This window comes from Tauraco erythrolophus, chromosome 5 (genome assembly GCF_009769465.1).
Source record: "Tauraco erythrolophus isolate bTauEry1 chromosome 5, bTauEry1.pri, whole genome shotgun sequence".
Classification (NCBI taxonomy): domain Eukaryota; kingdom Metazoa; phylum Chordata; class Aves; order Musophagiformes; family Musophagidae; genus Tauraco; species Tauraco erythrolophus.
In genome coordinates, this window is record NC_141469.1 from 23956581 (window position 1) to 23983376 (window position 26796).

General features: G+C 45.2%; 1 protein-coding gene across 5 annotated transcripts; it reads left to right on the forward strand.

Annotated features, from left to right (window-relative positions):
- The first annotated feature begins 506 nt into the window (after positions 1-506).
- Positions 507-26796, forward strand: SMOX (spermine oxidase). 5 transcript variants are annotated; one of them, XM_086612106.1, is made up of 7 exons: positions 507-714; positions 5229-5455; positions 14415-14588; positions 17149-17383; positions 17486-17848; positions 25193-25377; positions 26632-26796. In XM_086612106.1, the coding sequence occupies exons 1-7, from the start codon at positions 507-509 to the stop codon at positions 26794-26796; spliced, it is 1557 nt and encodes a 518-aa protein (XP_086468232.1). The 5 variants fall into 5 exon arrangements, with proteins under 5 accessions (XP_086468232.1, XP_086468233.1, XP_086468231.1 ...); XM_086612107.1 differs by having other exon boundaries at positions 25193-25353; positions 26659-26796; XM_086612105.1 differs by having other exon boundaries at positions 17149-17848.

A 26796-nucleotide genomic window follows, 5' to 3' on the forward strand; every position in this document is an offset into this window, starting at 1 on the left:
CCGTAGTTATATGATCTGAAGCTTATGTTTTGTGGTTGCCACAGAGGCAAAGTGAAGCTTCATCACTGTGTTGTGGAGCTTGTCGGCATTGGGCGTGTGGTTTTCTTTTTCTTTTCTTTTTTTTTTTTTTTTTCTAAAGTCCTTACCACAAAATTGCCACTTTTGGAGGTTATATAAAGAGATGAGAGTTTGAAAATCCTTTCTCTGGAAATAGTCTACATGATGCAAGAGGGTGGAGATTTCTGGAGTTTCCAGTACTGGTGCTCCAGGCCAGAAAGTTGTTGCATCTGAATTTGACCTCAGTTATCTTTCCTGTACATCTCATTTTGACGGCTGAGTCTAGTTGACAAGTTTTCTTTCTTGCCTGCTGGACTGTTTTTATTTTATTTTATTTTTTAACGAACATCCTTAGGATTTTTAACTGCAGAGGAGACGCTTGAGCCAATTTTGCTGAACACACTTGTTTTCTTTTTCCATAGGTTCCTTAGAAAGAGAGCTTGGACGGCATGCAAAGTTGTGAAATATCTGCAGACAGCACGGATGATCCTCTTAGTAGTGGCCTACGGAGAAAACGACAGCCTCGAATAGTGGTTATCGGTGCTGGGCTTGCAGGGCTGTCAGCGGCCAAGGCGCTCCTGGAAAGCGGTTTCACGGATGTAACTATCCTTGAGGCGACTGACCGCATCGGAGGCCGCGTGCAGAGCGTGAAACTCGGTAAGAGCGGCGTTTTGGGAGCAACGCGTTGGGCGTGCTGTGTCCTGCTGGCAAGGCTTCGTGTTGGCGATTAGGTCGATTTGACCTTGGAAATGTACTTTTTCCGGCAACGTGCACGTGCAGAAGGTTGTTTGAGGTGTGGTGTGGTCAGGAACAGAAATCCTTGGGCTCCTTTCAGGGTGGGTGACTGAACCTGAGCTATCTTGTGCATCTCTTTCGAGGGAGGGCTGCTCCAAAACCATGTTTCTCTAGAATAAAGACATCAGTGATCGTTTTCACTCCTATGGGAAGAGCTCTCTGTGAGCTGTGAGAAGCGTTCTGTGATTAAATAACTGTATCAAGACAGTTTCCACCACCGTTTTCGAGTTTGACTCTTGACTAGGGGCAGTCAGTAAATCTCCTGGCTAGTGAAGGGCTGTTTCTCAGTGACTTACATCACTTGCAAAGGGGCAAGCTCCACGCTCTTCTGTTTCACAAATAGCCCCATTCATTTCCCATATAACTAATTTACTGTGGAGGGCACTGCCCACTGTGAATCAGGGCTGCTGGAAAAACCTCTTCAATGTATCCTTTCATCCCGATTTGCAGCTTTCCTACCTCTGAGCTTCCTTTCTCAGTGTGTAATAAAGGTGCAGACACTGGATGTTTTAATCCTGGGTCAATTGGAAGGGCTTGTAAAATCTCTAAATGCAAGAAAACCTACTGGAACAAACGTTACCCTTTGCAGCACAGCAGTCGATGAATCTTTCCCTGGCACCTAGAAGGGCATCGCCCTATCTCTTCTCCACAGGAGGCAAAGAGCTCCTCACTTTTGCTCAATTGGCTTCCTGATTTCAATTAACTGATTCTGTTTCTGATCCCACTCTCTCTATTTAACAACTCTGGCCTCTCGCTGCCCTCCTTTTTATTTATTTGTCAGGTGCTTACATCACTTACTATATTTTACTGGATAAACTCACCGCAGTAAATAAACAGCAGTGTCCTATGAACTTTCAGAAGGGAAATGAATGAAAAGGCAGTCAGACAAATCTAATCTCCAGGGTTTGAATAGGGCAATTTACATTCTGCTGAGACTTGGCATAGAGATTAGAACGGGAAGCGTGTCCTTTACTCACAATACGTTGTGTTACAAATATCCTGGATCGTGTCTGTGAGAGGAGGGAAGTGTTAAAGACCTGAAATCTTTAGGGAGCAATATATAATTTTGTCAGTGCACCTGTGAAATAGTTTTGTGTTACTAGTATGGAGACCAATTCTCTCACCTTTTGACACGTTTACCGGTTACTCATCTCTTTACCTTTGCTGGGAATCTACCTCCTGTTTGTTACCGCTTCTTAACTAACAAGAGACAAGAGCAGGCTTTTCAGTCTGGTGGAGATCCTGCAGTTTGTAGCTGTAATTGTTATTTGCAGAGCAGAGGACTGGAATCTAAAGTTTTAGTCTTGATCTTTTAATAATTTTTTGTAAAACTATAAACTGTCTGTCTTTTCTTGTCTTCAGCAAGTTATCAAAATTACGTGTGCCGACTGCGGTTCTTTCCCAAGGTGGGTGCATGTTCTGGCCCCTTGTGTGCTTTGCAGATTCACATGCCCTTTAGCCCAACAATTCTGGAGCTCTTTTGGGTGGTGAAATCTTAAGAAGCGGCATGTATTCAGAACCTCCTTATTCCTTTGTACGAGGGCAAAAGGGCAGCATGGTCCTGGGCTTTTTCTTCTGTACTGCTTGGAGCAGCAAGATGGGACCTGGGGCATGCAAGACCTGCTCATTTCACAGAACTGGCTAAAGCTTGCAAAAAAAAACTGTTACAGAAGTGGTTCTTCCAGATCTTCAACATGCAACCACTTTGATCTGCTTGTCTAAATGACATTTAAATGTTAAACTTCTCTGGGCACTCCCCTGCCAGCACACTTGACTAAAGAGCCGATTTAAATCTTCAACAGAGCTATGGTGGCATCTTCTCTGGGTTATATCCTAATATTGCCACTCTCACTGAGCTGTGCTGTGTCTTGCAGGGGACAGTATTTTCCCTCAGCTGCATAGAGTATGTCGCTGCTCAGCACAGGGTTTGGATTTTCAGAGGTTTGGTTCATCGTTTCTAGCACTGGTGAGGCAAAGGGTTTGTGTGTTTGTGGCTTGTTTGTCGTACATGATCTATAACATCCGTATGCGCTGCAGGTATTTCTCGACAGGATGCCCAAGAAATAGTCAGGGCTGTGAAGGGAAATGTGAAAGTTCCCCTGTGCATTCAGAAGGCTTGATACGCAATCTGTGCGTTCCTTTGGAAAATTGCTGGTATGGTATATGGCTGTGCATAGGCTTGTTTTGACTGCTGCTTGTGTCTCAGTAGTTCTGTTCACAGAATAGGAAGCAGACTTTTTTTCTATTTTTCGTTGTATGATTTTTTATTTCTATTTTTTGTTGTATCGGATGATTCATTTGAAGTAGATTAATATTGAAACTGAAGTCTTTTAAGGCCCTGAAAGTAAATTAACTGTCTCTTTTAAAAAAGATGTTATTTAATTTTACACTTTTAAATAATTTATCATGTAACTTACACTAGGTAACAACTGGCTTATCTGCTTGGTAGTCATGATAGTGAGTTTCTAAGTATTACAGGCAAGAATGACTCTTTTTAATTTGCTGGTATCTGATTATATTCCACATAGCTACTGAAAACCAGGAGAACTTGGAACACATCATCATTGTTACCCACTGGCATATTTTTTTTTTTTTTCTTTCAAAGATCAGGTGCCCCATAAATAAGAGCTATATGCAGGAGGATTGTTAGCGTAGCAGAGAGCAAGCTCCTGACATAAAGCAGCAGGCAGTATTCCTGCTGCTGATCTGGCATGTGATGACTCGCAGGAGGATTGCATTAACAAGGTGACTGCCACATGCAATATTTATGAGCTTTGTACCTTTGGCTGCCAATGTACAGCAGTCATTTCCGCGAGGCCGGGTGCGCTGGGAATGTATCGGAGTTTGCGGCGCCCTAAATGTTCACGCGTTTGTGACTTGGTGCTGCACGCTCTGAAGCACATGCCTTGTTTTAGGTACACGTAGAAATCTTGTGCTCTCGAGCCCTGTAACGCATATTTTGAAGGGCGATCAGCGTGCTCCTTAATAACGAGGTGGCTGGCTGCTTGAAAAACAAGATACGTGGAGCTTCCCTTGGAGGCAGTGTCTCAGCTGGACAGCAGCGTTTCTTGGAGCTTTCACCTGTTCAACTCGACTGCGCCGTAGCACAGCACCGCAGTGTCTTTCTGTCTGAGCATACATTTACATGTTAAACAGTATATGATGATTGGTAAGCGCACGATCCTTCCTTCATCAAGCAGAATCCTATTAACGAACCCACTTAATCAGGCGTTCGCAGACCTCTGCAGGGCGAGCTGCACGGCGTGGTGTTGGCTGGGATGCCGAGAGAACGCAGTTTTGTCAGACTTCAAAGCGGCTAGCTTTGGACTTCTGAGGATCTGTGAAAATATGGGTGGAGGACATGACCCAAGCTTATTTTTAGCACCTCCTTTCAGCTGCTGAAGATCTCCCTGTGCTATCAGCCCAGTCGTGGCAGAGCTGGCTTAGGGGCAGACAGAGTCCTGGTGCAAACCCTGTTAATCATAAGGAAGGAAGAGAGCAGGGCTGACCAAACTCTGTGTTTTGCAGGCAGAGAGAATAGGTGATGAAGACTAAATGCGTTTGATGTTTAACCTGACAGCGCATCTTTTTGAAGAACCTGATTTAAATTTTCAAAGACATAGATGATGAAATATAACCTATTTTCTCATTTAAGGAATGCTATTGCAGTTAATCTGAAGTATATTTGTAAATAACGTGCATTTTCAATCACAGGACAAAGTTCAGTATATCCAATTTTTTCCTGTATCTCCCTGCTGTAGATGCTTTTCTTCCCATGTCTGGGTATCCATCCCCTCCTCTCGAATACAGTGGATATTTGAAGCCTTTAGGTACTCTATTCTTTCCCTACGACTTTAATGTTTATGTAAGTATCCTTATATGTCCTTTGTGCCATAGCACAGTGTGGCTTCTTACAGCTCTTTTCCTTCCCACGCCCCCTTCACTAGTACATGGCTTGTGCCGCAGTGCGAGCAGTACATTCTCTGCTTTCTGATCATGTTCTAAAGTGCAGGTTTAGAAGAGATTATTTAGAAAGGCCAAATAACAAGGATAGAGCAGCTAGCAACAACCATGATAAGAGCTGGGAACCTAGGAGATTCTGAATTTTACCTTAAGTATCAGATGTGTGACTGTGATGTATCGTTATTGGCATCCTTCTATCACTATCTAAGCTTGTATCCTGAGGGACTGGTTTGAAGAACACTGGCATTGCCCTTGTCTAACAGAGAAAGCTTGCTTAAGTGATGTTCAAACATGTGGTGTCCTTGAGCAATTGTTCTGTTTTTGCACATGTATGTTTTATTTAGGGTTGTGTGTGACAAGCTTTCAGAAAAATGGGCTTCTGTAACTGGTCTGCTTGGTTTACTCTCCTTCAGGGCACGCCACTTTTGAACTGGGAGCTACGTGGATTCATGGTTCGCATGGAAACCCAGTCTATCATCTAGCAGAAGATAATGGTTTACTTGAAGAGACTACCGATGATGAGAGAAGTGTTGGGCGGATCAGTCTTTACTCCAAGAATGGGGTGGCTTATCATCTTACCAACAATGGGCAAAGGATCCCGAAAGATGTGGTTGAAGAATTCAGTGATTTATACAACGAGGTTGGTATTCAGTGGCTTTGTCAGGTTGTAGATTTGCCTGAAACACTGGAACCTCTTGAGAGTTACAGCGTTCCAGGTGCTGGACAAAGGTGGAAAACCAGTAATGTCTTTAATTTCTTTGCCAAAAATCAACACTTATTTTGCTCTCCTCTGTGTAACTGTACTCCATTTGTCCCTGGTGTGGGATTAACTCACTGTCATTAGGAAGAACAATCTTTCCACATTCGTCATCAATTTAATCGCTTCCAGCAACTATTGCTGGGGAGATCCAGTTATTTGCTCTAGAAAGTTGCTATTTAATTAAAAGGGTAAAGGAGGGATCAAATTGCTAAACAAAGTAGAATGTAAAACCTTAGCAACGACCAGCTAAATATTGTAGCCCTGTGATATTTTATTGATGTTATAAATACCATAGTGTGCTGTGTAGTGTGCCAAAGTCAGAGCAGTATCATAGGAATTGCAAGTTTTCTTGCATCAGAAGGAAAGGAACATCTTTTCTGGTAGACTCGGACCAGCATGAACTTAAGGTTATTTTAACTTCTTTTACTCAATGTTCAGTGACATCCTCTTCAGTTCAGTGTAGATGGGGGCCTCAGTATGTGACAGAAGAGCCAGATAGAAAAAAAACCCAACCAAATATAGATGCAGAACCTAAAAATACTATATAGAAGCTTGCAAGATGAAAATGAAAATACATGTTTAGTGGAAAGATTAACCTCTGCTAAAAAAGCAATAAACCAATGTTAGATTCAGACAAAAAAAGTCAGATTTACTTTCATGTGACTTGGCACTGCTGCTGTCGTCCTAGTGTTTATTTCAGAGGGAAAATGGAGTCTTTCGGATTTGTGTGTTGAACACATATGAAGATTGGTATTAGTTCCATCTGCTTTCACTAGGAAGATTTGGCCTTAGATAGAGTGAAGTGAAAGGAGGAGGTTTGCCAAACTTAATTATAATTATTCCCCATGTTTTTTTAATGTCACTTATGAAGTACATTTAGGAGGGGTCAGTGCAGAACGTCTAGTCCTTCAGGTAATGTGATCTCTCAGTGGATTATATGAAATGGAGCAAAACATTATTATTTTCAGCAGGCTGTAGCCATGCCTAAAATCTTCAGATTTTCATCTGACAGTGAATTTCACCAGTATTTGATGCTTAGCTAAACACACGCTAGATTCAGGTTACTCTTGCATACTTTCTGTTTAAAAATATGTCCATGAGCACTTAGAAGGCCACCAAGAGAAAAGTCACTGTACCCTGTAAAGATTATCAAGAATTGAATGGGAGCAGAAATGGGGATTTTTTTGTTTGGGAAGACTTTTGACACTGTCCTGGGGCTCTGAATGGGATTCTGTGATGGGATGGCACAGAATCATTTCAGTTTTAGAGAGGGGTAGTAGGAATTTCAAAGAAACCTCATTATGGAAGGAATTTAGCAACCTGTGGCAGGGAGGGAATTCTTCTTGGACAAATGCAAGTGGAGATAATTCATCTGAACAACTTTTTCCGTATTACTGGATTGAAAACGGAACCATTATTCTGGGCAGTCAGAAAAAAAAAAAGACAGGTAAGATGTGTGTGGAGCAAGATTAACAGCAACTAAGACTAGAAAAGAAAGAGGGAGTAAGTGAAAATACTGCAGCGAGCGGCATTATTTATGTAAATGGAACACTGCCAAACTGCATGCAATGCTTGGTGATCATCCTGTCTCAAACATGGTAGGAACATCTCCAGCAAAGGGAGGGTGTCAGAGGCGGGCAGGCTCTGAAATGAGAAGATAATACAAAGATGAGAGCTACTTAGCTTTGAGATACAGCCAATAGGATAAAGGCTATAACAAGGTGCAGGTGTTTTAGAAAGGATTCGTTGGAAAATCTGCCCTTTCTTTACAGCAAGAGAAAGGAGGCAGGCAGTGACAGGAGAGAACAACACATTAAAAGTTAATCTTCTTTACGCAACACGTAATTAGCTTATCGTTGCCACAGGATATCTTTATCGCTAGGAGACAGAAAAGGCTTTCACATTTATGGATTGTAAAAACATCTACAGCTACTCTCTGTGATAAAAAATATGTAAGGGACAGCTTATGCCAAGAAGAGGACATCAGCCAACCTCTTAACTGCTGTTGCTGGGGAGGTGCTGTCTCTGTCTTCCTTCAAAGAGTGCTGGAATTTCTTGTTGGGGCAGCTCATGGTTTTGTTGAGCTTCTTGTCCCAGCCTCTTTGGGGTGTCAGATTGGACGATCTTTAGTGATTTAAGACAGCTGTCTGTGGGTTCTTCCCCTGCGCTGCGAAGGAAAAGTGGGAACTGAGGTGAGCTATGTGATCTCCTGAAAATCGCCAGTTAAAAAAGACTGTATGAAATACAAGCGCCCCAATGAGAGGAAAGTCAGGAGCATGTGCAGCAGGCCTGTGGGTTCAGGGACCTTTTCCTCTGGCATAAAGTGCAGAGAAACTTTCTGTTTACACATGCTGAGTCTGCCTGGTGCATTTCTGTCTTGTGTTTGGTTGAGTCCCCTGCTCCCCAAGCAATTTTTTGCATTTTCACTACAGTCCATTCCATCTGTGTGTTGTTTTTTTTTTTTATCCTGTCTGGCCAGTACTCTCTTGCTTTAACTGGTTATGAAATGGGTGCTGAGGAGGAACGGTAGGAATTTGGTCTTCAGTTCTGCATCTCTATTCTATTTTTTTTTAAGACATTTTGTTAAAACATCTTGAAGTTGTCTGGGATAAAAAGCCATTTTACAGATCACCATATCCTGAGGTCAGGCTCCTCCTATGCCTTGCAGGAGCTCCCAAACCCTTCTCAGAGTTTTGGGCAGTCTGCTGTTAGCAATGGCACCATCATGTCCTCTCATCCCTCAGACTGCGTCTCTCTCTTTAGAAGAGGCTGAGAGAGCAAAGGCTGTGACACGTACTGTCCTGACTTGAAAAGCAAAAAAATAAAACAAACCCAAAACAACCAGCAATCACATGGATGCAAAGCCTAATGAGGGATGGAGCACTGGCAATAACAGTGGAAAATGTAGTCCTGAATGAACGGGGCTAAATTTGTCGCCGTTTCAAACGCCTGCCCTCCCCGCGCAGCTGGCTCGCTTCCCACGCGCTCACACGCTGCCCTCCTCTTGCTGCAGCTGCTGCCGTGTGCTCGGGCTGGAGCATATGTCTCCAGATCTGCTCCTCCATCTGCATCCCTCTAGCTCCAGTCACCTTGTCATCTGGACACCAGATTCTAGTGGATGCAAAGCGCGGAGGGTCTCCCTCGAGTGTTTCACTTGGGTGTGTGGAGTCCCTGAAGCTGGAGCCTCGCAAGGTGAAGCCTTTCCGCTGGGTGCTGAATTTTCCTGGTGTGAAAGGCAAAGGTACACCCCGGTACCTCCAGAGCTTTGCCTCGCTAGTTCATTTGGAAAGTTGTTACACTTTTTCCGGGCACTTATCCAATCTTTTTTTGGCTGGCGTCTTCTACTTCAATACAAGTTTTGCTGCTTTTTGTTTGCAGTAGCCTGAATTTTTAATAGCTGTGGGGAAACCTCACAGAAGGCTTTATTTGGTTGTGAGAAAGCCAGCAGTAAGGCTGCTCAGCTCTTCACTTCTGTAGCAGAAAGGTCTCTATGAGAGGCTCTCTTAACTGAGAGGTTGTTACACTGCACTAAAGTCAGTCAAGATCTATGACGAGCTTGTGACCGAAGTGACCCAAATCCTCCTCTGTGAGAGCACTGAATGCTGAGCAGTGCCTGTAAGGAAGGTCTCCGGTTGTGCAGAGCAGCTACCTGAATTTCCAACCATGCATTGCCAAGTGATGTGCCATGAGAAAGGGCATGGAACCTGCTGTGGGCAGGACAGCTCTCCAGCCACTCTTGTTCTAAGACTGTCCTTCTTAGACCTTGTACTCTGCGGGGCTGGCACTGCTCAGGTCATCATCAGTCCATTTGGTCAGTCCCTCAAAGGAAGGAGGCACCAGCACTGGAAGGTTTCCCAGGGTGTGATGTTCATGCCACATATTCATAATCTTTTCACCTTTCTCTCCACTCCTGCTGGGATAATTGGGGGAATCCTGGGTCTGGGGGAGGATTTTGTCCTCTGCATGCTTATACCACATCTGTATGACCCTCAAAGAAATGTGATAGGAGTGCAACCTTTGAGGGTAATGTCTGCAGCTTCAGTGTCTGTGTACGCATGTAACTGCTGGGAAAATGTGAATAGGGACAACCCCTCTCAGAGTTGCTCTTCTATCCCTGCTAAGTCCTCGTTTCCCCTCTCCGAAGAAATATTTAAGGCCAGCTGCCAGGTATTTGTGAAGGGTGGGAGGGAGATGATGAGCTTAACATGTTAAATGCAGGTGAAAAATCACACTGCCTTGCCTGCCCAAGAATTTATCAGTCCATCGGCAGGCCTGATTTAGAAAAAGTGTCTATTTTTACTTAGGCTTTTCAGTAAGGATGTGGTCCCTAAAGACCTGCTTGCCAGGAACCCTCCCTTTAACAATCAGCTAATTAATGGCCTTGTTATCTGTCAGCTGTCTCCTGTGTGCTGCACAGCTTCTGGGGGAGAGACGCAGCCAATGAATGACAAAGTTTTCTACCCTTCTCACCCCCACCCTGTGCTGGGCTTCGTGCCATCCCCAATCAAGCTCCAGTGCCGTGCCTTGCCTTTTCTTATCGTAGAAAGCAGGACCAAAGGGCCACCGAGAGTCACCGTTCCCTCCCTGCCCCTCTATTGCACTGGCAGATGTCTGGCCTGGTAACAGCATGGACCTATCTCTGTTGGGTTCTTTTACTGACCGAGGATTAAGTCACTGCTGTTTTTAAGCCAAGTGAGGAAAAAGACAATGCTATGGATCGTCACCGGCACTGGCAGGAAGGAGCATGGATTGGGATGTGCTTTCCTGACCGCCTTCAGTACAGAGAAACTTCTTTATTTAGATTTGTTCTTCCTAAGAGACTGCCTCTTCCTGTGGTGGAGGAGCACGTATGTAGTAAACACGTGTAGGTGGAAGCCTGTAGGTAACAGAGAGGACATCCCTGGTGGAGCCCACGTTCTCTGCAGACGCCTTGGTGTGGGATGCCCCAAAGCTGGTCAGAAAGAAGACAGATGATGTAAGCTGAAGTGAAGCCATTTTAGGATTGTGCCCATTTGATTAACTCCTTTGAATTTCTGATGTTCAGCCCTGTTTCACTGCAAGATTGTATATAAACCCTCAGAATTAGGAATGGAAGTCTGCTTAGAATGAATAGTCGCTTGAGATGTTCTGCATCTTTTGCTTCTGCTGATGGTTCTTGCAGATGGGCTTCTAAGGCCAGTTATTCTGTCCAAACCCAGAGCAGCTTTAGAGTGATAAATGATTCCGTCATTGTGCTGGGATGTGAGTTTGCCAGTGGTAGGAGCTGGGAGTTGATGTGGTCTCTCTCTTTTTTAATTCTCCTGCTTGTATCAGGTCTGTGATAATATAAAAGGGACCGCATATCGTGTGGCTCTCCTTGCTGATGGGCACAGTGGTCTCAGTTTGGATGCACGGATATTTGGTAGGGTTAACTAGAAAATCAACAGAGTTTTTCAGGTGGTTCTTGATGCTACCTTTCACCAGAATCTTTGAATTAAAGCCCACTTGAACTCTCTCAGGAACCCTTGTGTCATCGCATCATGATTAAATGATCGAAGGAGAATGTGTTTTCAGATCTCACAAACGCCTATTCGGCATGACTTCAGAGCTGGACCCATTGACACAATGATTCTTTCTGTTATTATGAGCAGTTTCCCACCTAAGGAAGCAAAGCTGAAGTAACTCCAACTCTAGACAGTACAATTCTGCTCCTGCTTCATTAGAAACTACCTTAAATGGAACTTGTAGTGAAACGTTTCCATAGTTTCTTATATAGGATTTATTTGCCACATGTGCACACTAAAGAATACAATTTGAGCATCTTTTTATTATGATGATGTACTCTGCTCTCCTGAGACCCCACCTGGAATACTGCGTTCAGCTCTGGAGTCCCCAACACAAGAAGGACATAGAGCTGCTGGAGCGGGTCCAGAGGAGGCCACAAAGATGATCCGAGGGCTGGAGCACCTCTGCTATGAAGACAGGCTGAGAGAGTTGGGGCTGTTCATCCTGGAGAAGAGAAGACTCTGGGCTGATCTTATTGCAGCTTTCCAGTACTTAAAGGGGGCCTACAAGAAAGCTGGAGAGGGATTTTTTCCAAGGGCATGTAATGATAGGACAAGGGGCAATGGCTTTAAATTGAAAGAGGGCAGATTTAGGTTAGATATAAGGAAGAAATTTTTCACTCTGAGGATGGTGAGGCACTGGCACAGGTTGCCCAGAGAAGTTGTAGATGCCCCATCCCTGGAAGTGTTCAAGGCCAGGTTGGATGAGGCTTTGGGCAACCTGGTGTAGTGGAGGGTGCCCCTGCCCATGGCAGGGGGGTTGGAACTAGATGATCTTTGAGGTCCCTTCCAACCCAAACCATTCTATGATTCTATGACTTGCTGTTGTTTCCCCTTGTGCTTCTTGCCTACAGCAGTTTTGGCTTCTGCTGTTCTTCATCAAATGGTTCAGCACCCCCAAGAAGAGAAAAGGAAGGAAATAACAGGATTCTGATAAAAAATAATAAATCCTGATGGTGATTATACTTACCTGCTGACTCATTAATGGGATGACATACATAGGAAAAAACTTTACTTGATGTTTACAGCACAGAGCGCTGTGCATTTCTGCTCTTTACGCTGTTGGGCAATGAAGAATACAATGGTTAATAAAAACATACCCATGGCTCACTTATCCTTTTGGCCACATGGTGGCTGGGTTTTAACACAGCTTTGCTTGTCTTGTGAACGCGTTATCTGCTTATAGTGTGCAATCGGCTTATGAAAGCTGAGCTGCATTACGCTGACGCAAGGTCTGTGCAGCTCGTACTTGCTGGAAGTGGTTTGGGCCTCAGAAATCAGCGGGCCTGAGAACTGTGGGATGTTGAAACTGCCAAAGGGCTTTTGGCATTGAGGGATAGAGAGGACACTATTTCCTTTCCTTTGCTGGAAGCCTTCATGCCGTATAAGGCATTGGTCTCCACCCTTCTGACTGGAAATCTTGAAAGGCTGTGTCCCAATCAGTGCCTACAATTCTCTTCTGTATTCAGCAGTTCCCCTCATTTTTCTTGTGATTCCTTCTCTGTTTTTGTTCTTTATTTTCCCCTATTTTCATTCTTTCACTTGTTTTTTCTTCAGTTTCCTCCTCATCTCTTACTTGTCCTTATCTATTCTCCTTCCTCCATTCACTCACAGACCTGCACTCTCTTGCTTTTACCACTGCCATGTGTTTTCCCTCATTACCTCCTCTTCCTCATCATCCCTCTATTTCCGTCCTTCACCTTACTCCTAAAACCCAAGAGAAAATTAAGCTCCTGAGGAGCGTCAGGATGGGAAGAAACCAAAACATGATGAATTAGCTGTATCAGCAGAGAGTGAGAAGCCATAGGAGCTTTTGAAGGAGAGGCTGCTGCAGTTCTGCCAGCTTCTTACCAGGCATTTACTTTTGAGTTGAACTCCTCAGTATGTCTGAATAATCTGTCTCCAAAGAAGGAGAGATCATAACTTGTAATCAAACCATCTTTGACAGGAAAAACTCACCAAGCAGGGATCTTGCCTCTCTGCTTGTAAGAGTACTGTGCACCTCTGTGGCATGATATAAATGAGAAGGTGACTCATTTTGGACAAACAAGCCATTAAGGGGATAAGTTGCACTTCTGTGAGGCATCTTTTAAAAGCTTTCCTGTGTTAAAAGATTCCTCGGAGTTTTTCCATGGAAATGAAGGGCCATGATTCAACTGCAGGCTCTTCTGGCCACATTACAGACAGAAGTACTGATGACTGCAGACAGCCACAAGCAGATGGCCAAGGTGGATGGTTGTTTTCTTGCATTTAAGTAGCTTAGACTACTTAAACGGTGGAAAACTGGGGTTAAAAAAATATCAGGAAGATCTTCTTTAAAGAGGAATGGTTTCTTAGAAGGGGATTTTTCTTGTGGGTCTGTCTCAGGCTGGCTCCTGGTGGGGGGGCTACTATGTCATTGTTTTTCATGGTTCTTGTGCTCAACAAGTACAACGTGTGTGCATACAAAATTCCTTTGCTAAGCCTGTGTTGGTTGCTTCCTATTTTTCAGGAGACAACAGAAAACTAAATATGAAACTGAATTCCTCCACCCTGGTGGATTCCTGGGCACAGCTGCTAAATAATTAGAATAATGGAGAGGGTAAAAGGGCTGGTTCCAGGTTAGAGCAGTCAAAGATCTGAGCCCTGCAACCTGACAAAGGCTTTAGGTACAGAGCCTGCACCTGGGATCGCACTTGAGACACCAAGGTGGGAGAAGGACTGGTGCTTTATTGCCAGATGCGAGGAAGCACGTGGGTCCTGCTGCTTGAGTTTGCTCCCAGTAGACTTTGGATGGAGACTGGAGCTTGGTCAGGCTGTGACAGTGCTCAGCAGAGCCAGAAGTTAAACATAACAAACCTAAGCCTGCTCTGTAGAGATGCTCTGCAGTCTGTGCTTGCCTGGCTTCCTGATCCAGCTAGAGCATCTCAACAACTGGTTTATAAAAGCCTTTAGCTACTGAAAATGCCTGGACTGCCTCACTGGGTCTTCTGCAAGTCATAGAACAGACATACTTGAATTAAAAAATAACTTAATAGTAAGTTAATTGTAACATAATGACTTAATAGTAACTAGACTGTTGCAGGTGAGTAAGGGTGGTTATCTTTGCCTGGAGGGAACTGTTGCTTTCTGCTTTCTAACAAACTTGACATGGCATTGGAGCAGAGTGCACAATAAACTCCCAAAGCTGATCCCTATAGTTGACAAGGGAAAGTGGCCTGAATGTGCTGGTTTTGGATGGAGGAAGAGGCATCCTGCTCAGGGCTTGGATTCTGCTGTGAATCACGTTGTCCGTCTTTCTGCCTTGTCTCTGGCAGGTCTATAACCTGACTCAGGAGTTCTTCCAACGAGGTAAACCAGTCAATGCTGAGAGCCAGAACAGTGTGGGCGTCTTTACACGGGACGTAGTGCGCAAACGTGTCAAGGCCGATCCGGATGACACAGAGGCCGTCAAGAGGCTGAAACTAGCCATGATCCAGCAGTACCTTAAGGTGTGTGTGCATGTCATTGTTTGCTTTAACTAAAGGCAGACAAATCTTGAACCTCAGAGACCTGGCTAAGCCTTGGCCATCACTGGGGAGTTGCTTTCAGTGGTCTCTTGCAGCTGGGACAGTTTGTGTTCATATTGACAACTTTTCCTTGTGAGGCATATCTGAAGACAGTGGGCTGCAAGAAGTCATGCCTTTCCTCTTGTTTTTTTTTACCTTTACTTTAAACTTTCAGCTTTCTACTTAGAAGGGGATTTCTTAGGCCCTATTAATTTTTCTGGTGTGATTTAATGTTTTCTTGCCACCTGAAGCGACTCTATTATTAGCTTCTTTTAGTTATGTCTTGTCTTATGCCTTACACCTGGGACCCCATGGTCCCACCTGAGTGTCTTTTACTCACTTCTGCCTCTGTCCACATCTCGGAGATGAGAAGAAATGTCACTTTGATACTAGTAATTTGCTGAAGAAATCCCTGGAAAGCGTTTTGAAGGTAAAGCAATAAATTCAAAGGCAGATTGTATAAACCCATGTCCTAATCATCTTTCCTTACAGCTTCCCTAGTTCTTTTTATCTTCTTCATGCCTTGGCCTAAATGATATCTCTGTGGGATGAGGACTTAATGCTGCATCAAGCACTCCACAAGTGTAACAGTCATTCCTTTTTCAATTATAATGACTTAAAGGCTTATGAATTGAGGCAGGGGAGGCAAGCAGCACTCTGTGGTGTGGGTAAGTGTATGGTATTCACAGGTGAAAACAAAATAAAGACCTGAAGAGTCTCACAGGAGATCTGTGATGAAGCTGAGATTTGAACCCAGGCGTCCTGAGCACTGTTCTGATATCTCATTGTCCTAACCCAAAAGCTTGTATGACAGAGCATTTCCACAAGTGCCACATAAAGTCTAGTTATTTATTGTGTTATCCATGTAACATCACCCATGCAGACAATGTTAGTCATTTGATACAGCTCTGTTTTTCCTGGTGGTTATTTCTGTGGTTGCTACAGGTTGCCACAGCCAGAGACTTTTCTGCAAGTCTTGCAAATCCCTTCTCATGTGTAAATACCTGAGAACAACAAGCTTCTGATACTTAAGACTATCAGATCAGAGTGGTTACTGAGAGAGTGGGGATTAACTGGTGTCCCAGGCAAAGTAGTTGCCTGTTTTTCTCCCTGGCATTTTTCCTTCATGGCTGAAAGAATCAAATACCCATCACCGTTTGTTAACTTTATAATGTGGAGCATCCTGTTGGAGCATCCAGGCAGGATGAGCAGCCTGTTGTGTGAGCCAGGGATCAGGGTCTGTGCTATGTGCCAGCAGAACTCACCCCGGTGGGTGTTGGAGAGTGCTTGCTTGGCCATCAGATGGAGTGCAACCACGGCAGACTCAGGTGATAGGTCTTCTTAGAGACCTAACTGCTGGTGACCTGACCCAGCTGTTGTGCCTGCTCAGTCTTCACCAGAGTCCTTGGGCAATTCCCAGGAATGGGTAACCAGCTCTGTGTCAATGCAGTCGCAGGAACAGCCTGTGAACTACTTAGTGCGTCTTTGGCTTGTTTGCATGATGTCTTAGCCCAGCGCAGAGATTGCTGTCCTGCACCAGGATACTCCAGAGGGAGAGGGTCTGGCTCTTGCCAGACTTCCAAACGTAGTCATTAAAGTGTGGAAAAGGTGGAAAATTGACCAAAGGGTGAGGCATGGAATTGTAAAGTTCCCTTTGCCTAAAATGCTTAAATAATTACAGCGTGCAAATCTTTGTGACTCTGGTGATTTGAAGATTTTAAGATCACTGTGTCCCATGCGTCAGTATTATCATTAGAAACTCATCACGAGACAGGCCAAACATCCTGCCTTTGTTCCAGGGATCCTTGGAAGCTACAGCTATGCCTAATACCCTTGCGAACACTTACCAACAGGTTCCGAATCTAAAGCTCTGATAATCACATCAAGTGAATCAAAAGCAAGTGTCTCACATCCTGGCATTTCCCGTTTCTGTCTGTTTCAATTCCTTCTGTGTTGGGTCCTCTCACCTCCTGCAGATTGTTAGCTTGCTGGTTGCTGACTGTTTGACAGCATGTTGAAAGCTGCAGACAGCAGAAATAGCTGCCAAAAGTTTTTCACGGCTTCTCATGGGAACATTTATTAACATTGGAAAGAGCATCTGATTAACATAGCTCCAACTTCTGTTGTAGGAGCCCCAAGCAGCCAGTCCCTGGCCAGTGCAGCGGGTTTTAAATGATAGAAAACAGTCAGAGCTGTAATGAAGAATCATACAGAAGCAGAGACACCATCTCTGAACTCTGGCTGATGCAACCCTGGCCGATGGAACCAAAGCTGATGCAGCTTGTTACCATGACAAAATGTTTTCTCAGGTTGGAAGGAAGGCTAAGGATTGATTTTTGTCAGATTCTATGGCCAAACACTTCTTTACTAGCAAAAATAATACAATTTAAGAGTGGGATGCAGGACTCTCAGCTTGTGCAGCTCCTCTCTGCCCTTGCAATGTTGTGCTGTGGCAAAATGAGTTGCTTTGTGGCGACGTTGCTTTTGTGTTGCTTTTCCTTAGGTAGAGAGTTGTGAGAGCAGCTCCCACAGCATGGATGAAGTCTCGCTCAGTGAATTTGGGGAATGGACCGAAATCCCTGGAGCTCACCACATCATTCCTTGCGGTTTCATTAAAATCGTGGAGATTTTGGCCCGCTCCATTCCCGAGTCTGTCATTCAGCTCCGCAAGCCGGTCAAGTGCATCCACTGGAACCAGTCAGTCAGCAAGGAGATTGAGAGGGTGGCTGACCACAACAGTGACCTCCCTGAGGAGGACAAGGGCTCCGATGTCTTCGTAGAGTGCGAAGACTGTGAGTTCATCCCAGCTGACCACGTCATTGTGACTGTGTCCCTGGGAGTCTTGAAGAAACGCCACGAGAGCCTGTTTCATCCCCGCTTGCCCGAGGAGAAGGTGATGGCTATTGAGAAACTAGGAATCAATACGACCGACAAGATTTTCCTGGAATTTGAAGAGCCTTTCTGGAGCTCTGAATGCAACAGCATCCAATTTGTCTGGGAAGATGAGGCAGAGAGTGAGAGCTTGACTTATCCCGAGGACCTGTGGTACAAGAAGATCTGCAGTTTCGACGTACTCTACCCACCAGAGAGGTACGGCCATGTCCTGAGTGGCTGGATCTGTGGAGAAGAGGCTTTGATTATGGAGAAGTGCGATGATGAAACTGTGGCAGAAACCTGCACCGAAATGCTACGTAAATTTACAGGTCAGCCATGCTCTGGTTCCTTTGGTGAGTGGAGAAGAGAGGGCGAGTGGGGCTGGGGTGTTGCATAACCACTAGGAAGGAAATACACTAAAGTAATTTTTAGTTCTTAGGTGTTTTATGTCCCTTTGAATGGGCTGTGTGTGGGCTTCCAGCATACCTCCTGCCTGGGTGTGCCTGAAAGCTATTTATAGGGAGGAGCTGATAAGCAGCTCGGGAAGTGGTGGGCAGAAATGCTTGAGGATTCCACATCCTCTGCTTTATTTAATCACAAATAACTCCTTAGCAGCTGGAACTGTCAGGTTTGGGGCTCCTGAGGACTGATGTCAGCTGTGGAAAGCAGCTCTTTTAGAGCCAGGGCAGTTGGACTTGTTTATATCAGCTGAGATGTGGTGGCTGAATCACATCCCTGATTTTCCCAGGCCCAAATTTTGAAGAATTCATTGATCTTGAGAGTTCCCATTTTCTGGGTACCTCACTGAAACCTTCCTGGACTTCACAGATTTCATGTTTACTGAGCACACATCACATTAAAGACAGTGATTGGAGCAAGACAGATCTAATGTGTGTTATGCTGAGGAAATCCAAGATGAAATCACTAAAAGTAGTAATTAAGAACATTCAATAGTTGAATACTTGATTGCAGTTTGTCTGCAATCACTTCTCTAGATCTTGCACACCTTCCCAAGGAAAGGGCTTTTTGTGTCTACACAGTTCTTTGAGATCTTCTGATGGAAGACTGTACAAGTGCAAGCGTAAGCGCTGAAAGAAATAGTGATTGACTCGTTGGCAGTCTTGAAATAAGGATTTTGGATTTATACATAATTACAAGCAATTACAAGAGCAGCATCCTCCAAGATTAGAATCGTAGAATCATAGAATGGTTAGGGCTGGAAGGGACCTTCAAAGGTCATCTAGTCCAAGCCCCCTGCAAGGAACAGGGACACCTCCAACTAGATCAGGTTGCTCAGGGCCTTGTCCGGCCTTGTCCAACCTGGCCTTGAACGTCTCCAGGGATGGAGCATCCACCACCTCTCTGGGCAACCTGTTCCAGTGTTCTACAACTCTCACGGTAAAAAATTTTTTCCTAATATCCAATCTGAATCTACCTCCCTCTATTTTAAAACCATTACCCCTTGTCCTATCACAACAGGCCCTCCTGAACAGCCTCTCCCCATCTTTCTTGTAGGCCCCCTTGAGGTACTGGAAGATTAGATGTATTTTATGCTATTACAGAGATGGATCCCGTGATTAAGCTATTTATATCTGTCTGTTAGATCACGTTAGCCAAATCTCAACACCCAAGAGGGTTTCCAGCCTTACCTCTTGTCCGTGGACCTCCAGTTAACTTAACAAAGGCAAAAAGAAATTTGCCTTCACAAGTGTAGCTTTCCCCTGTGCTTACAGACTATTTGCTACCAACAGCATGGAGATCTAGAGAAAGAGTCCTGGAAGCTGAGGACTACCTGCCTAACTGGCTACTGCCAAAAGAGGTTTCACATTTTACTGCTCTCCTCAGAAATCGTAGGGTAGACACTGGGTTCAGAAACCCTGATGCAGAGACCAAACCAAATCCTTGTTTCAGCCTGTTTGATGTTGCATTTATGTTGGATGATGAGCCTGTGGCTCCTCTGCAGCCTGCAGAGGACTAGGATGAACCAGTGGATGCTTGACTCTGGGCAGCCTCTGCCTCCTGAGCTGTTTGTTTTCAGCGGTGTGGGATACCTCTACGTTACCTTGCAATGTCAGCACATACATGCCGCCTTTCCGCCTGAGCTCAGCAGGCCAACTGCTGCCCTACGCAGGTGTAGCAGGAGGCTCTTCTCTTTAAGGCCAAGTTGTTCCAGTGCTGACGTCTCCCAGAGCATGTAAACAACTTTGTTTGTTGCAGCTTTTCTTGCTTAAGACCTCTTTTTTCTAAAACATGTCGATTCATCAGTGGGAATTTGGCTCTTTAGGTCTTTCTTAGTTTCACAGATGGAAGTATACTGTCCCTCTTCCTTCTTGGTCTCCTTCACTGCTGTTATTGTTTGCACGTGTTGGATGTTCCTCTCTTCCTCCCAGGATGGAAATATGTTGACACTGGGTCGTCGGTATGTGCTGCAGTTGCTGTTCCAGCTGATACTGCACCTGGTCACTGTCCATCAGACTCTTCAGCAGTGTGAGCTCTATCTCAGCCTTCTGCTAATCCTGAGTCATCTAGCCCTGGAGAGTTTCAGACTGAATTTACCAGGGCCTTGCCCTGCAATAAGCATTTTGTGCATGAGCTGAGACATCACCTCTCAGCTGCTCGAAACTGCGAGAAGAAAACTTATCCTTGGAGTGCACATTAAGCAACGTGACCTATTCCGCTTTCTGCCCCCAAAACTTACTAGTTTGTAGAAAATCTTTGCACAGCTGTTTGAGGATGGCCTCGCCAAGGTAGCTGGGTTTATCCTTTTACCCTTGCTCCCTTGTTTTCCCTCACAGGTTTGCCGAAGCAGCAGTGTCTCAAGGCTAATCTGGGCCAGGTGACAGGCAGGCTGAAATAACACAAGCGTGCTCAGCTCTCCATGCACCTACTGTCTTCTCCAATCATCTGTTTCATTGGGAGTGTGAGAGTGGCTCAGACCAGCTGAAGGGTGGTTGGGAGAGGACAAAGCAGCCTTCTGTCTGTGATCTAACTGTAGTCATTTCTGAAAACGACTGGTCTCCTCTGGTCCAGTCAGCACCACCAAACCCGGCTTTTAAAGCTTTTCCCACCACCCAACTGCATGGAAGTCAGCTAACTGAGTTAGGAAACTAGTCTTCCTAGGTTCCTAGGCTCAGTGGGAAGAAAGGCTCTTCCGTAAGGCAGTTCAGGTCTTCCTCACCTCACTTGGTGCTCTGTGACATCTTCTGAAGAAGCTTTTCTCTACTGAATATAGAGAGAGCCTTGTATTCAGTAATGAAAGTAGGCAGCATGAGCTTTTTAATGTTCACTTTGCCTTTTGTAGCTTTCATGTTCAGGGTATAAAATCCCCCATATTCTTACTTCTTATTCTTTTATTAAAAACCTAATGCATTAGCCAGGTGGGTTCCCATCTTCAGCTGAGTTTTCCCAGTGTGTTGCTCATGGAGGCCTTTGCTTTGCCTTCAGAGGGTGTTAGACCAGTCTTAAATCCATTCTTTTAGTCTGTGTTATTTCACACTGAGGATTTCTCTCTGAAAGGAGATGATCTGCCTCTGTGACCTTAAATTTCCCATGCAGGTTAGTATTGCGGATTATCTGGCTTTGCTGTGAAAAGCTCTGCGGATTGTTCTAACCTAAGAACCATTGACAATTACCGCTTTTCACAATTGGATGGCTGAAAAGCAGTGTCCTCTAAATCTGATTAAATGGGATGCCTCCGAACAATTAGAAGTCTTGCTCTGGTTTCTTTGTTGGCTAAGCTCCGAGTGTTAGAAGCCAGAAGGCAGTAATTGCAGGCCTGCTTCCTTCTGAAGGACTCATTGATTTGTCAAGCTGAGGCTGGAGATACCCTAAGTTGTCCTCCCTGTCCTCCACCTATTCCTCTAGAGGGGAATGGTTCTCTTTTAGGGTCTGGGTCATATCTGCCAGCACCTGTGGATGCCTGGGATACCCTAATGTCTCTCCGGTGGCTGTAGACACTAATGTGTAGGTAGTACCACAGATCTCTGTTGGCCTTGATGAGATCTTAGATACCCTGCTCTCGGGCTGACAACTAAATTTGGGTGTCTTAATTTAGATCTGTGAGTTGATTTTATGATAATCCTGTGTTCTCCTAATCAGCCACATAACCAATAAATCTGTGTAGCCACACCTCTCAGTAGCTGAATAAAGATGGGATTGTTGGAGGCACATGGAGTTTATCTTCCATAGCTTCAGAAGTGGGAATCTGTGGCATAAAGATATGTGCCCTCCTGTTTTAGTGAAGGCTAAAGTCCTTTTTTAGCCATTTAATCTCTCTTCAGGCAGCGGAAACTCAAAAGTTTCTACATCTGTATTAATTGTTACTTTTATCTGTAAGCAAAGGCACATGTTTATCAATCTATTTAAAAGCAGATTGAGAAAGTCCAATTAAATATGTTCCTTGAACAAGTGTGGCCCTCCCGGTCACAAGTGTGACCTCCTCCTTGGTCTTTGTAGTTTCTGTCTTGCAAACAACAGTTCAGGACCAGAGCTTGTGTTACATGTTCAGGTGTGACCTTCAGCCAAGCTCCTCCTCTCTGTATGCAGCAGAAAGGAAGGTCTCCTGTTTTTTCTCTTAGAAACAACTCCTCACATAAAAAATGGCATAAATGCAGGGGCACGACAGTTGCATAGTGGACCCTTGGATCATGCTCACGTGGTCTGAGGTGCTGGAGAACCTTTAAAGAGCTCATGAGAGCTGGTACACCTGCACGATACACACGGCGTGGTGCTGGGGGAAGAGACTGGCTTCCGTTCTGGGAGCCACACAGCTGCAATTTAATGTACCCAGCCTTAGCACTGCTCCACGCTGGCAGCTGGCTCGGGCATCTCTACATGAAGCTCTGCCGTCTGCCCACGGCCACGTGCTTCATGTTGCTGTGCTGCAGTTTTTCTTGTGATGAAGCTGCTACGTGAAGAATAGCTCCCCGATGGGAAGGCTGCTGTTCACCTGCTGGTGTACACAGTCCAAGGTCATCCCTGGGAAACACTAGAGAGACACAAAGCTCTGAACAATTGCTCTATGAAATATTGCTGGATTTATACAATTGTTGATTGGGCTGTTGACTCCACAAGCTCTTTTGTTAACAAGTTTCAGTCTTTTGGCAGATCTGTGGCCTTACCTGCAGGCTGACAGTCCCTCATCTCGTTGCCTGTAACACTGAGTGTTCCTTGTGTTGGGGGCTCCAGCTCTGGAGTCCCCAACACAAGAAGGACATAGAGCTACTGGAACAAGTCCAGAGGAGGGCCACGAAGATGATCCGAGGGCTGGAGCACCTCTGCTATGAAGACAGGCTGAGAGAGTTGGGGCTGTTCAGCCTGGAGAAGAGAAGGCTCCGGGGTGATCTTATAGCAGCTTTCCAGTACCTAAAGGGGGCCTACAGGAAAGCTGGAGAGGGACTTTTTACAAGGGTGTGTAGTGATAGGACAAAGGGCAATGGATTTAAACTGAAAGAGGGGAGATTTAGGTTAGATATAAGAAAGAAATTTTTCACTCTGAGGGTGGTGAGGCACTGGAACAGGTTGCCCAGAGAAGTTGTGGATGCCCCATCCCTGGAAGTGTTCAAGGCCAGGTTGGACGAGGCTTTGGGCAGCCTGGTGTAGTGGAGGGTTTCCCTGCCCATGGCAGGGGGGTTGGAACTAGATGATCTTTAAGGTCCCTTCCAGCCCTAACCATTCTATGATTCTATGATTCTAATGTTAATCATCTTTTTATCTACATCTTACTTGTTGACTCCTGTATTGAAAATCTTCCTGGTATCTTGACAGTGGAACACGAGGACATGCACCAGGTACAGAAGAGGCGCCACCATCCCGCTGCAGAGACTCCTTTCATTTGAAAATACGTTGTGTGGTTGTTTTTGTGTAATGCAATGTGATGGATGACTGCTTTGGCCCTGTCTGGTGCTGTGTTGTCTAACAGCTTTCATGGTGTGTTCTCCTGGGCTTTCCCACAGACCTTAAAAATAAAATGTGATAACTTATTTCCTTGACGCATCTGAGAGCTCCCTGTTCTCAGACTCCCTTGGGCTTTTCACTTCCATCCCAGGCATTCCTGCTTTGAAGATTCTTGGAGGAGCATATTTTAAGAGGCTTTGTTATGCTAAGTTGTTACTCCTGAAACAACATTCAGTTGTTGGATGTATTTTGTTTGCAGGGTGTATTTATTTACTAGTCTGTGCCATATTTTGATCTTGGGGTTAGTGGTTAGGACGTGTTCGCAGTGCACTCTGGCAAGCCTTCCAGGTGCCTTTGCTCTGCTTCAGCCTTGTATTTCGTAGTTCTGGTTGACACACAATACTCCTAAAAGTGATAGCAGAACCAGGGAAGTAACTTGCTTGTGATTTTAAGGAATTAAAAGCACGACTGAATACTTGTTTAGTAGAATGAAATAACGTAGTGCCTAACTAATCTTTACAGTTGGGTGTTTCCCTCTCTCAGCCCTGATGACTGAAGTGGGGGAATTTGGATCGTTTTCATAGCGGGCAAAGCGTGGTGAAGTGTTAGAGTCAGCGTCTGAAGCGGGCACAGGAGCTGTGCAAGGTGCAAACATGTCTCAATTGTTCTTGCATCTTGTGCTGATGGTCTCCCAGACTAAACCCAAGTAGCTGAACCTTGCCTGGATATGTGAGGTTGCCTTAAGGGTGGGTTTCAGCACTCCTGCAGAGAGAATTCCTCTTCATTGTAATTCTCCATGTCCCATCTCCCCATTCTCCTGCCAAGCCAGATACAATCGCGGGACACCAACAAAATCTCAGTCAATGACACTGAGGTGGTCTCAAACCAGCCTAGCAAGAGGGTCACCAAAGTATGACCCTTTGTGTTTCCGTTCTACCTGAGGCTTGTGCCATCATCTGGTGGGCTGCCTTGGCTGCAGTCCTGGGCCCTATGTGCTCCTGTACTCGTCGGGATGGGGACAGTGGCTGATGATGGCCCTATCATTGGTGCACTCAAGTGCCCTTCACCTGTAGGTTCTACGTCGTCTTAGCAGTGGAAATCCTACAGCAATCTAGAAATTATACTTCCAGCCTCAAAAGCCTTCTTTCTATGCTATGTGCATCCCTAAAATGGGTCCGTTGGATTTTAGGTTAATTTGGGGGCAACTGGGTAGCAGTTGGAGTGAGTAATGCTGGTTTTGAGAACTTTCTGAGAGGTTTTCCTATGCCCCCACGTAATGAGAATTTGCCTTCTAATATCCTTGCCTCTGTTCCTTTTTGGAGGCACACCTCTCTCACGTGACTACTTAAACATCCAATTTAGACTGGGCACCCAATTAAATACCTAAAATTAGGTGAGATCAATCATATGCTTGATCACCACCAGGCTCCCCATGGCAAATGACACCAGGAGATGCTTTGTATTTTCAACCAGACTGTATCCAGGGTGCCCTGAAGCTCCCCAGTCTTTTAGGAACAGAAACGTTTTAATGATCTTTCCCAAAATGGAAGGCTGCAGCTGAGATTAAAAGGGATGCTATTTCTTTATATAGATACTTAGAACTCAGTAACAGGAAAGAGATCCGGTTTAGGGTCTCTTCCCTGTAGCTTGCAGGCTCTGCTGGGATGTATTTTCAATAAATCAGGCTGAATACGTGCCACTCCACGCCTTGCACAGGCATTGCCATGTTTTCTCTTGGACGTGGTCTTACCTTTTGTCTTCTCCTGCTTTCCACCCAGGGAATCCAAACATTCCAAAACCTCGCCGGATCCTGCGCTCCTCCTGGGGCAGCAATCCGAATTTCCGTGGATCCTACTCTTACACCCAAGTTGGGTCTAGTGGGGCTGATGTAGAGAAACTCGCTAAACCACTGCCTTATGCTGAAAGCTCCAAAACTGCTGTAAGTATGGCCCAGATTGGTTCTGTGGCAAGAAGACTAATGTGATGCTGGGTGGTGGGTTTTCTGGGGGAGGTTGAAAGAGACAATCTCTGGTTGGGCGTCCAGGAGTATGTTTTCTAGTTTTTTAGACATACCCCTCAGGACAAATGGTGTATGTCAGATTTTACCTCTTTAATGCTTGGAATCCCTACACCTCTGGGATTCCCATGTCTCTCCTGGAAATTATGAAGAGCTGGGCATCCATGTGGTTTTTAGGATTCTTATCTCTGTTTTTAAAGACCATTAGCCTTACTGGCCAGTTCAGAATTCCCTAGGAAAGCACCTGTTACTCTGTTTTAAAGCATAGTCTGAATATGTAGCGTTAAACCTTGCTAATGGCGAGGTCGGGATGTGTCAGAGATGCGTATTAGGAAATCTTTCTGTGTTGGCAGCAGAGGGTGAGGGAGGCCCTCTCCTTGGCTGGGGGACTCATGCATTGGCAGGGGACAATGAATTTGCTCCTCAGACACTGCCTTTGCTGTCTGAATATCACAAGGAGAGCAAGAGCATGCCTGGAGATAGTTAACTCAGCTGATGAGCAGCAACATACTAAGCCAAACTCACCCCATCATTCAGGGTGATGGGTCCAAATCCAAAGACAGTGGCTGATGAATCTGCCACTTCCTGTCCAGTCCTTTTCCTCCACCTGGAGCCTGACCCCACCATGTAATTTCGTTCACCATGAAAATCTATTAAAAAAAGATAGCAGGAGCTTTAGGAATCTTTCTCTGTAGTTTCAGGAGAAGAGAGGTACCCGAAATTCCTGCCTCAGAACTGAGTTGGCAGCAATTTTAGCAAGCACCTAGCTATTGATGTAAGAGATAAGACACTGTATCTTACCCTGTGGATTTTGAGACAGGACTATTTTTCCTCTGAAATTCCTGTCCAGAAAAATAAATCCTGATTGCCTTGAAGTCTAAAATATAATTTAGGGGAGCAAAGAGAGGAGTCGACGTAAGGTGCTCAGTGACACGTGCAGGTTTGTTTGAGATTATTGGAGGTACTGTCTGGCTCTGTGATAGTGCCTCAGCCCTGCAAACAGCTCCGTGCGGCTGTAGCAACGAGGACGAGCTTAACCCTGGCAGACACGCGCTGTGTCTGTCCCCGTGGTGCCCCACATTGGGATTTCGAGAACCAGCACTCTACGAACACTGGTGTTGGCTCATGGGGATGTGGGAGAGCACAGAAAGTTTTGTCTCCTTTTAGCCTCCCGTCTGCTTTCTAGTAAGCGCTGCTGAGCTTTTCTGCTGTTCTCATCCTCTCCAGCCGATGCAGGTGATGTTTTCCGGGGAGGCTACCCACAGGAAGTATTATTCCACGACCCACGGTGCTGTGCTTTCTGGGCAGAGAGAGGCCGCTCACCTCATTGAGATGTACCAGGACCTCCTGCAGTGCCAGAGCTGA